This window comes from Molossus molossus, unplaced genomic scaffold (genome assembly GCF_014108415.1).
Source record: "Molossus molossus isolate mMolMol1 unplaced genomic scaffold, mMolMol1.p scaffold_m16_p_4, whole genome shotgun sequence".
Classification (NCBI taxonomy): Eukaryota; Metazoa; Chordata; class Mammalia; order Chiroptera; family Molossidae; genus Molossus; species Molossus molossus.
Genome location: NW_023425377.1, coordinates 123950974 through 123962467, shown reverse-complemented (window position 1 = coordinate 123962467; position 11494 = coordinate 123950974). Strand labels below are relative to the sequence as shown.

Genomic DNA, 11494 nt, shown 5'->3' with positions numbered 1-11494 from the left:
ATGACAAATTGCATTTGCAGGAGTATCGGCGGCATCCTCTTACGGGGTGTTTATTCCGCGCGTGCACAGTGCAACATTTTTCCAAGCTGGTGCACATGCAACGAAAGAGGAAACGACTGTTGGGGAAATCCTGTTCCAGGTTTTCAGGCAGCCCGTGTGATTGACACATGATATCACGGGAGGCGTGTCCCGGAGTGGAGGTGGAGGTGGAGGCGAGGAGCTGAAATTGTGCGGAGCTGGAGAGGGATCGCTCTGTAAGGCACGCAGTGGTCTGCAGAGTGATAGCCGCAGACAGAGCTCCCCGCCCCGGATCAGGAGCAGCTACAGCCGCTGTAAATGTGCCTGAAAAGCCATGTCCAAGCTTTGCGTTAGGTAAGAGCCGTTTCCTTCCTTTCCTTCCGTAGACGTTTTAGGAAAGATTAGGTGAGAAATGCTGGCTTTTGCAAGGAACTGAATGTTTCTTTAAACTCTCTTTCTATCTGGCTGCAATTCGAATTACCAGTAGACTCCCCACTGCTAAAACCAGTACTCTGAAAGTAAGTGCTAGCGCTGGAAAATAAAATAAAAACTAAAATACAAACGGCAGGGTCCTTTTGATCCTCCACCCCCACCCCATCCCCCTTATCGGAGCGGCAGCGAGTGTGAAGTCTGAAAGGGTCGGGTGTGCGACAAACAGGGTGGTTGTGCGGAAGGGGGGCTGGCACTCGGCGTGCGGACCGAATGCGTTTGTGTAGGCATTGTCGGGGAAGCAATTGTTTAAAACCTGAATTTCCCGTCTCGGGGTATTGATTCCCAACGCGCAGAGGCGTCGCCTGAACGCCGTTTGAACTCCTGGGCATTCCACGGGGGCAAAAGCACTTGGGCAAAAACGTGCAAGACTGCATGTTACTTTGGTTCGCGGCTGACACCCCGACTGTGCGCCGGCCTGTCAATCACAGGGAGCAGCAACAGCCAGCACATGGCAGCAGGCAGCCCGCCCCGCGTCCAAGCGCCTGGAAAGGGGGAAATTAATGTGTTTTTATCTCCGATCCTCTGTAGCAGGCACCTCGGCCGAGGAAGAGGAGCTTCGGGGGACTGGGAGTGAGCGCTGGCCGGGAAGCTGACCTGCCGGGACCCGAGCGCCCGGGACGCGGCGCCCCACTTGCGCAGAGTGCGGATCCGGACAGTGCCTGGACCTGCGCGGGGCCGGCCGACGCCCCGCCTCTTCCCCCGAGAGAGCCCCCCAACCTCGCTCCCTTCACCGCCCCCCTAAAAGAGCGCGTTAAAAGGCCCACCCCCACCCCGGGGAGCGGCGGCCTCGGCCTCGCGGGCGTGCACTCCCGGGCCCCGCCGCAGACGCCGGTTCACAACCCGTCCGGGGCCGTGGGACGCGAACGTCCGGGACGTGGATCTTCGCCCGTCGCCACTGCTGCCTTCCGCGCGAGGAGCGATCGGCACCGAGGAGCCTCCGGTCGGCGCGCACCGTCCTCGCGGCCGCGCCCAGCAGTTGGGACTCGAGCCTCTGCAGGGACCGAGCTCTGGCCCGTGGACGGGCCGCCGGAGAAGGGCCCGGGGTGGATGCCGCTGAGCCGCGCGGCCCAGGCGAGCGGTGAGCGCTTTGCGTCCGAGCCGTGAGCTCCGCGGCCGGAAGGGGGCCGCGGGGAGCGCTCCTGCCCGGCGGCGGCGCGGGCCATGCCCCCTCGGCCGCCCCGCCGCGCTTGAGGCGGCGCCTGCCCGCCGCCCGCTCCGGCGCCTGGGCCCCACGCCACCGCCGCGGCCTAGGTGAGTATGGGGAGCGGGCGGCAGGTGCGGGCGCGGGCTGGCGGCCGGGTGGGCGGGGGACGGCGACGCAGGGGCTCCGTCCCGTCTCCTGGAGCGGCGGCGCCTCGGCCCAGGCGTCCCTTTGGGGGAACCTCCTCGCGGAAGGTGGATTCGAGGAGGCTTGTGGGGTTACTCCCCGGAGGGCCGGGAGCTTCTTGACTTGCGCCGGCACCAGGCTTTCCGTGGCGGGGTCCCCCTGCGACGAGGCACCGGCGGGTCACCGGGCAGGGCCGTGCGCGCGCTCGCGGGTGTGCGCACTCGTGAGCGCGCGCGCGGGCCTGTGTGCGCGCGCGCGGGCGGGGAGGCGACCCCGGAATTCGCGTCACCCCGCACACAGAAGCAGCCGGCGCCCCCAGCCCTGCGTTCGGCCGGTTGCCGGACGCGGAGCGGCGCGGAGGGCACGGCCCCTTTAAAGGGCAGCCCGCCCTCCGAGTCATGGACACCTCCGCCCCCGCCCCCGCCCGCTGGAGCGGGGGCGCGAGCTTGTTTTCATTCATAACTTTTTCCTGTTCCTTCCTCTCCGGCCCCTATTTATTCCGCGCTCCGGGCTGGGAGCGCAGCGCGCGCTCCTCCGCCGGCCGCGCGGGGTGGCGGCGCTGCGGGCGGCCCGGCCCTGGAGGCCGCTGCCGCCGGTGCCGTCGGGGCAGCGCGTGCTGGGTGCCGCCTGGGCTCCGGAGGTCCGCCGCCGTCCTTAGGGTGTGAAGGCTGGTCCCACAGGGACCGACTGGGATCGTGTTTTCTCGGGGCGAGCCGTTCGTCCAGAGCGTGTGAGCCTGGGGGAAGGTGGGGTGGGGTGGGGAGGATGGGGGCTCTACCTGCTGCCCAAGGGCTTTGCTTCGGATCAGAGGTGGCCCACTTTCCTTGCATCTGCTGCTTACCCCCAGCCAGCAGGCACTGTGACCACTGTCAGGGAGAGCCGTTTGCAGCCGCGCTGGGGCTGTTCCTACGCCCTTGAGCCCCTTCTCCACCGGGTTTCCTTCCTAGTGCACCCTGCCTCCGCCTTTGGACACTGCTCCGGAAGCCGGGGCGCACCGGTGGTCTGCTTGAGGTGATGCGCAGTGGCCAGGGGCTGGCCTCCGCCCTTGAGGGCCCGGGGCTGAACCCGCAGGCTGTGTGCGTGTCTGTGTGCGTGTCGGTCTCCGTGCACAGAGGAGGGAGAAGCAGGCAGAACCTTGGGAGAATGCGGGAGGGAACCCCCAGAATTGAATGTATAAGACAGCCTGGCGACATTCACTCTAGTTGTTAGATGAAATGGACTTCCTTCTGCTTTAGCCCTTAAGCTGCTGGTGGTTGTTTGGTATTTTCGGTTCAAAGTGGCAGTGGAGAGGGGGCGTTTTTCTTTTCGTTCTTAAATTGGGTTGAATCTGTAGACTTTGGAAGGAATTTGTGTGAAAAATATTCCAGTTGAGCACTGACGGAAAATGGAAACGTTGTTACGTTTGGTGGTTTGTTTTATGAAGAATGCATTATAAGTGAGAAACAATTTACTTTTGGTAAGGAAACACAACTCATTTTTACCATGGTATTGCCAGACTTATTTTATTACGAGAAGCACATTAATTCAGAGTTGGCAGTGCTTTTGAAAATCAGGCTCTGTCATGTAAATACCGATTTTAAGTTAGAGGAAATGCAGATAAGTAAAATGGCCAGCATTTGCCTGTACTGCTCTAAAGGCCTAACACTTATTTGTGCCTGAAAAGTTATCACATTATGTGAGTGAGCCTTATTTAAACTTTAAAAACTCCTCTCATGATTTTAATTGTGAATACTCTGGCATGAAAAGAACTCTACACTGAGTTGTGTGTGTGTGTGTGTGTGTGTGTGCGCGCGCGCTTCATGGCTATAAACACTAAGAACTGCTATATTCGTCTATGTTCATTTTGCATCTTGTACATCAATAATGAGCTAGTTTGAAAATCCTATTTGCTACAGAAAATGACTTATTATTTTGAGGTTCCATTTTAGTTTGGAATCTCTCTTATAATGGATGAAGTATACCTTGCCTAATTTCTTCATCATTAATCTGATGTTTGTAACAGCAAACAAATGACAAAAAAAGCAACTGCCACCAAAGCCATTTGTATTTGGAAATTTATTTTGTATTTGGAAAGGATATTTTTCTTTCTGGAGAACACGAGGAACTGATACTGAGCTTTCTGTTCCAGTGGGTATGCTCAATATTCCCTACAAGGGGATATTTTGATTGTTAGTTTCACCAACAGAAAGGCATTATTTCTTCTTGATTCCGCTTTTTAGAAGTCGAATAACCAAATTTGTATGGCATGGGGTCTCCTGTTCACATTCTTATTCTATGATGTGGTCCTCGGCCTCTCTTGGATTGGACTCTGGCCAGGACCCCGGCATCATTGTAATCCGCTGCTCAAGGTGATCATTACCAGGTGCTTCAGGCAATTTGTGACTTGACAGGGTTTTTCTCCCTCCCCCCAAAATACTTCCTGTCATTTATTTTGTCTCCCTGTTTTTTTCATGTTCGATTTCCTCTTAGGGTTTCAGATGCACGCCAGGTTTCCGCTGACTGCCAGAATTCGAGATCACTACACATGGATCCCCCAAACCAGCATGGCAGTGCCAGTTCATTGGTGGTGACCCAGCAGCCTGCCCTGGACAGCCGGCAGAGGCTCGACTGCGACAGAGAGGGTCCGCCTGCTGCTATCTTGTCCCTAGACCAGATCAAGGCCATCCGAGGCAGCAATGAGTACACGGAGGGGCCCTCGGTGGTGAAAAGACCTGCACCCCGGGCAGCCCCGCGACAGGACAAGCACGAGAGGACTCATGAGATCATACCGATCAATGTGAATAACAACTACGAGCACAGGCCTGCGAGCCACCCGGGACACGCAGGCCTCTCACCTCACGCCCGAGGCCCCGGGCTGAGCAGGTCCACCAGCACCGGGAGTGCAGCCAGTTCTGGGAGCAGCAGCAGCGCCTCTTCGGAGCAGGGCCTGCTGGGAAGGTCGCCGCCAGCCAGACCTGTCCCTGCACATCGGTCTGAGAGGGCGATCCGGACCCAGCCCAAGCAGCTGACTGTGGATGACTTGAAGGGCTCTTTGAAAGAGGACCAGACCCAGCACAAGTTCATCTGTGAGCAGTGTGGGAAGTGTAAGTGTGGCGAGTGCACGGCCCCCAGGACCCTGCCTTCCTGCCTGGCCTGCGACCGGCAGTGTCTGTGCTCGGCGGAGAGCATGGTGGAGTACGGCACCTGCATGTGCTTGGTCAAGGGCATCTTCTACCACTGCTCCAATGACGACGAGGGCGACTCGTACTCCGATAGCCCGTGCTCCTGCTCCCAGTCACACTGCTGCTCTAGGTACCTGTGCATGGGAGCCATGTCTCTGTTTCTACCTTGCTTACTCTGTTACCCTCCTGCCAAGGGATGCCTGAAGCTGTGCAGGGGGTGTTACGACTGGACCCACCGCCCGGGGTGCAGATGTAAGAACTCCAACACCGTCTACTGTAAGCTGGAGAGCTGCCCCTCCCGGGCTCAGGGCAAACCCTCCTGATTTGGGAGGTGGGCCGGACCTCCCGGACACCTAACTTTCAAGCAGTGGCTGTTGGAAAAAATGCTATTGGATACTGGTTTATTTCCTTTACGACTTTCCCGTTTCCTGCCTTCTCCCCCTCTGTTCCCAAGGCGTGGCTTGTGCATGGTACCTTCCCGTGGACGGTCAGTGAGAATGACTGGGTCCCACTCAGGACAAGAGCCTCTGCCACCCACTCGGGAGGGTGTTGGCAGCCACCGGCTGGGGTTTTGTTTAGCGTTTTTGTTCTGCGAGCGACTTTTCCAAAGTTGTCCACATGCACAGGTCACAGTGATTTAGAGCTGGTTTTGCTGGGGTTACTCTGGGAGCAGGGAAGTTGGTGTTTAAAGAAGCAACCGTTTAATTGCTGAAATAAGCTATGTATTCCGTCTTTCTCCAGGTAGGGCTGTCTTCCTAGCGCTGGACCCTGAAGTAGCATGGGGGATATGTTTTTGTTAGAAAGGTTTTCCTTTAACCCCTGCCCCTCAGGGTTCCCTCCCCTCGGTTCTGCATTGTCTTATTCTCGAGATGCTAGGTATTTCTTTTTCCTTTGTTTTGTATGTAATGTTAGGTTCGCTCTACAGTGGAAATCTTCACATTGGAGATATATTGGTTGTATCTTGCTGACCCACAGTCTAGCTTTCGTTTTCGTGAAGGACCAGCTGCCTTCCTTCCGTACCCCACACTTTCACCAACTCTCTCTTGTCGTTGAGGGCACTTGGGTCACTAAAGTCGGTGTTTATAGCCGATCGATCTGCAAGTGTCAGAAGTCCGCTTCCTAGAGTGATCTCGGCTCCTGAACGGTCCCTCTGCCCGGGTTAGTTAACAGCTGAGTAAGTCTAATCTCTTCTGTTTTCATTGCCTTAACCACAAATTGTGGTGCTTTTTGTATATTTTATGTATAAATCACAAAGTTGAATTCTGACTATTTTTAAGACAAAAAGTCTGTTAAACTTTTTTATTGTAAAGAATATTTATTATGCGAATCTCTATTATTTTATGATATTTATTGCAAAAAAACTGTTGAAATGTACTCATGTCTGAATATAACAAAATATCAATACATAACGGAAAATAAGGCGGCGCGAAGAAAGTGCATATGTTAACTATAATGCAGAAATATATTAATTAATGAAACTGCCTCTTGATCTCTTCATTTATTGGCCTGTGCTGTTACGGTGATTTGGGTCATTTGCTTGGACTCTCTTCATGCCCACTCATTGAATTTCTTTCCCTCAACATACCGAATCCAGGCACAGGCAAGCTCAAATTGTGAACTCGATGTTTCCTGGGAAATGCATTAATCAAAATATGTAATCCAAGTTCTGTTTCAACAGATTCCTAAGCAGAGCGCTGTGAAGTGAAAATGTTTTATAATTAGTGTAAACAATGACTCCCTCTTTGGCTGGTTCCTAAGCAAGAGGTTGTGTGTATGTCATCGTGTCTTGGAATGGCATGTGATCGAGAAGTTATAAAAAATATTTCCCAACTCTCTTGGGTTCATCAGAAATTAGTTTTCATCAGCAAAACGCAAAGATGTCGTTCTGTAGGTATGCCGGGAGTCTCAGGCATTGTCGCTTTGAAAAGCATTCTAGGGGTCAGAGGGCACGAGGGCATTGTTCACGTTACCAGAGAGATGCTTTAAAGACACCCCTGCCCCTACCTTTTCATTTCCTGCGGTGATCTTCAACGTGGCCTAGTCACATTTTTCATCCTGTCCTGTGGAATGAGGAATCTGAGGGCCTGAAACTGTATTATAGAAAAAGTAAATATTTTAATTTTTTTAGTCTGCTGAAACCACTACTTGGCTAGTATCTCTGGGTGTGGTAGAATTTCTGGGGGGTCTCAGACTCGGTTTCCCTACCTCCCTGTGCCCGAGTGATGTGTCAAACCTGAACAGTTTCCTGCGTTTGGCATAATTTGAACCCAGGACTTAGGCTTTCAAAACTTGTGTCCAGCTTTGTTTTGATTGGTGTCTCTCAGATGATCTGGCTCCCGGTTTTAGAAATATTGTTCTTGTGAACAGGCCTTGGTTTTGTTTTCATCAGACAAGGCATGGGTGATGGGAGCTGTTTTGAATGCTGACCCATCGGGCCACTACACCTGTGGTTGGCATTGTAACATTCGATAATCAAATGGTTTCTCTGATTTCTGAAAACACATGAATATTCCTGTTTTGGAGGCTACTTCATAATCTAGTATTTCAAAATGTGACCTCATTTCGTCTGGTATTCAGGGGTCGATGTTATCACTGTCCCTTAATACTGAGTATTTCACTGAGATGTGGCTCCTTAGGAATGAAGTGTGTCAACACAGACTGCGTGAAATCCTGTGTAATTTTTCTCTCTCATTATTCAGACCGTTAGTGTCACTGGGAGCCCTGTAGTTATAATAACCAGACTCAAGCTGTGGTTACGACAGAGAGATGTGCAACGTTTATGAGCCTCAGGGCGGCTGGGGGGTGCACTTCTGGCCCTCGGGACGCGTTCAGGTCGCAGTCTCGAGCTGGTGGCCTGCCGCCCGGCGCCGTGGGTGTCCCCTGCCATGCCAGGCCCACGTTCGGAGGCAGCGATGGGTTCGAGGTGCAGACGGGTGCAGACTCAGGAAGCAGTGCGGAAACACTTTGATGTTGTGATGGTTTAAACCTAGAAGGAAAACGATTAGGGTTCGTCCTCCCAAGTGCTTCTGACACCAAGACTGACCGTCACTTCCAAGTTCTAAGGCTCTGACAGCGCCCTCGGAGCGGAAGTGTCTCCCGTCACTGCCCGTACCGGAGGCCGCTAAGTGCACGGTGACATCGGATGGCAGCCCTCCCCCCCGGGCCCGGGCCTCTTCCTCAGCTGCGCTGCTCAGAATCAGCCTTTTCGTTCAATAGTTTCTTTCCAGCATATTTTCTGACTGCCAATTTTTTTGTTGTTTCCAGGGAGTTTTATTTAGAGAATTTAATTGTGAATAAAACCAATACCGGATTCCTGTAATTGAATAGTTTCCTGTCAACAGACTTTATAAAATGTAACCCAGCAGAAAAATGAAATGAGAACACTAGATAAGGCTGCTTTTTTGCAGAGGCCTACGGTGAATTCCGAATGACAGTCTGTTCTAATTATTTCATGGTTTTCGAAATCCAAACCCTAGAACATTCCAGTTATGATGAAGAAAAAGAAAAGTGAGAAATCAGTGGCCTTCAAAGTGAAAGGAAGAGAGTGAAAAACTCATCATGTTTTTACCCAAAATTGATACGGGAAGCAGCTGAGAGGGTTCATTTCTGGAATACTGAATTTGTTTTTTGAAATTGTCTCCTTTTCTCAAATCTTTTCTTCGTAGAAGGTTATATTTCATGGCCATTTTTATGTATGCTCTTTAGCAAAAAACAAAAATGAAAATATCCCCGTTGAAACACTGAAATACTGAGACAAACAGAAAAAATGAGTGTCTAGACAGTTCTCACCTAAAACTCTACACCATACAGATTGCTTTTTTTTTATCCTTACCCGAGGACATATTTGCATTTTTTGTCCAGATAGAGTGAGAGGGAGAGAGAGGAAGAAAGAGAGAGAGAAAAACATTGACGTGAAAGGGACACATCGAGTGGCTGCCACCCTCATGACCAACCAGGGCCTGGGACAAACTGCAACCGAGGTACATGCCCTTAGCGGGAACCGAACCCGGGTCTCTCTGGACCGCAGGCCAACTCTCCAGCCGCTGAGCCAAACCCGCCAGGGCCCATACAGTTTTCTTAATTGCAAGAGAGATTTTGGAATCTTTGAATAGCTTGAGAACAACACTGTAAGTCCTTCTTTTGGCCCATCGACAGTTGGAGGACTGTTTTCTCCAGTATTTCATTGATTAGATATAACCAAAATGGCCATGTACTTGGTTGACAAGTTATTGATTCTTCTAATATTCTCTCCGACTACTACCAAGCCCTGGTGCTCCATTTATTGAGCACCTACTAGGTGCATTATTCTACATGCAGGAGCATTCCAGGGCTAGAAGTGGACCTCAGAGTCTGCCTGCTTACTGCCTCCACTGCGTGTGCAAACGGGGGCACGAGCGGACGAGTTCACAGGTTCAGAAATCGGTGCCACAGCCCGGACCTGCTGTGTCAGAGCGTTTCCAGAGGAGGAGTGTGGCACTCTGGGATTTAAAACCACTTCCGGCGTGATTTCATCAGGCAGCTTTGAGTTGCTTTCTTAGCTCCACGTGTTCATTTTGAGGCAGTAGAAACAAAGGCCCAGCTTGAGCAGCTAAACTGCGCGATGCCCAGGGTAGAGCGGGGACCCTCACTGGATTCGGGGTTTTCTTCTCTCTCAGCAGCAAGCCTGGTCCCTTTGCTGCACATCAGCCTTTACCGTCCGTTCTCTCCCGGAAGGTTTTCTCCTCATGGTGAACAGATTTGCCCACAGCTGAGGAAATGAAGTGCTTTTCTTTATCCTCACCCGAGGACATGTTTGCATCTATCTTGAGACAGAGCAGGAGGGAGAGAGGGAGGAAGGGAGAGAGAGAGAGAGACATTAATGTGACAGACACATTGAAGGGTCGCCACCCACACAACTCCAACTGGAGCCGGGACAAACTGCCACCGAGGTACGTGCCCTTAGTGGGAACCGAACCCGGGACTCTGGTCCGCGGGCCGACGCTCTAACCGCTGAGCCAAACCGGCCAGGGCTTCTCTACATATTTTACTTGCACTGGCTCTCAGGAATAAGTAGCACCTGGCCATGATCATTTGTCACATGTTAACATTGAAGTTAGCAACTGCATTTGAAAACAGTATGCCTGCTTCCTCTGGCCAGGCTTAGGTGAGCAAGTTGATGTACTCAGTTTGTAAAAGGTACAGTAAGTTGGCATCTCGAGTTAAGAACTGGATGGTACTTCTTACCACTCTCTGGGTTGCATCGGGATCTCAGCGATTAATGAGCAGATCCAAACGTTCGCGTTTGTCCTGTGAAAAGGTCGGAGTTACCTGTCAGAGAGTCGAGTCATTCTGGATACGGTAATAATTCTAATTGCAAGAACTATCAGAGAACCTACAACTGTTTTGAACGGGGTCATTTGGGAAAATATCCTGGAAGCTTCTATCATTCACCCGTAGTCCAAGAGTTTCTTTTATGAAATAATCACAGAATCATACTTTTCAGTGCTGGAAAGAAATGTCATGGCCTGCGGCTCATCTTGAACTTAGAGGCAGACTGCAGGCCCGGAGAGGTTCCCGGCCGCACGGCGGCTCTGGGGGCCAAAGGTAGAGTGAACGTCCCAGAAACCTGCTCGCTGTGACGGACGAAGGGCTGGGCGGGAGGAGACGGGCCAGGTGGCAGGAAAGCTGGCTGCTTCATGTGTGTAGAGTTGGACACGTGGTAAAGCCCGGACTCAGGTAGTCAGTCCGAGGGGAAGAAGCACGTGGTGGAAGGGAGTCAGGGACGGGAGCCGAGTGAGGCTGACTCGCGTTTGGGTAAACTGAGTCCCGGCCTGGCGATCGGATGAGAGCTTCAGCTGTGTGCCCAGGTGAGTGAGGGCCGGGGGTGTGGCGGGAACTGTGGGAGATTAAATGGCATTTAGAAGAAGGCTGGAGGCCAGTGGGCGTGGGAAGAAGGGGTCAGTGTCCATCGGGAGGACTGGTTATTGGTACGTGGGCCTGAGATGGGGGGAAGAACTGGAAATGATGCCGAGCTTGTGGACGGAGACCACCAGGCAAACTAGTTGTGTCAGCAGAAATGGGCGGAGGTCCCTTAGGAGGTGTGAGGGATGGAAGGTATGAGTTCTGCTGCATGAGCTGGGGATGCCGGCGAGCTCCCCGCAGGTCACTGAGAGCGGTCTCGGGTGTAAAGGAGGCGGGTGGGGCCTGGGGGCGACCGCAGACCCCCCGGGAAAGGACGGGGTGAGGTCAGGCCAGGGGCCGCAGCTTGCGGGGCCCACCTGCGTCTCGGGGCGGAGGCGGCACGTGGGGCCGGCAGAGACGGTGGTCAAGGAGGCATGGGCACCGGCCATGGTGTGTGGGCAGATCTCCCCGAGTGTTTCAGGATGAAGAGGGTCGGGAAATACCCGAAGCGGCGGAGACTCCCAGCTCAATTCCGTGGGTGGCATTTAGGTGACATGGTGGTGATAACAGCCAGGCTGCTTGGGGAGGGAAATGAGTGGATGGCGAGCATCGAAGG

General features: G+C 53.0%; 1 protein-coding gene across 2 annotated transcripts; it reads left to right on the top strand.

Moving 5' to 3' along the window:
* The first annotated feature begins 2470 nt into the window (after window positions 1–2470).
* Window positions 2471–6526, top strand: SPRY1 (sprouty RTK signaling antagonist 1). 2 transcript variants are annotated; one of them, XM_036242117.1, is made up of 2 exons: window positions 2471–2567; window positions 4307–6526. In XM_036242117.1, exon 2 carries the CDS (start codon window positions 4362–4364, stop codon window positions 5319–5321), a length of 960 nt encoding a protein of 319 aa, XP_036098010.1. In that variant the 5' UTR covers window positions 2471–2567; window positions 4307–4361; the 3' UTR covers window positions 5322–6526. The 2 variants fall into 2 exon arrangements, with proteins under 2 accessions (XP_036098010.1, XP_036098011.1); XM_036242118.1 differs by lacking the exon at window positions 2471–2567 and adding an exon at window positions 2664–2848.
* Window positions 6527–11494: the final 4968 nt, after the last annotated feature.

Coding starts and splice junctions, on each gene's coding strand:
- SPRY1 (XM_036242117.1), top strand. CDS start 4,362: ATGGATCCCCCAAACCAGCATGGCAGTGCCAGTTCATTGGTGGTGACC.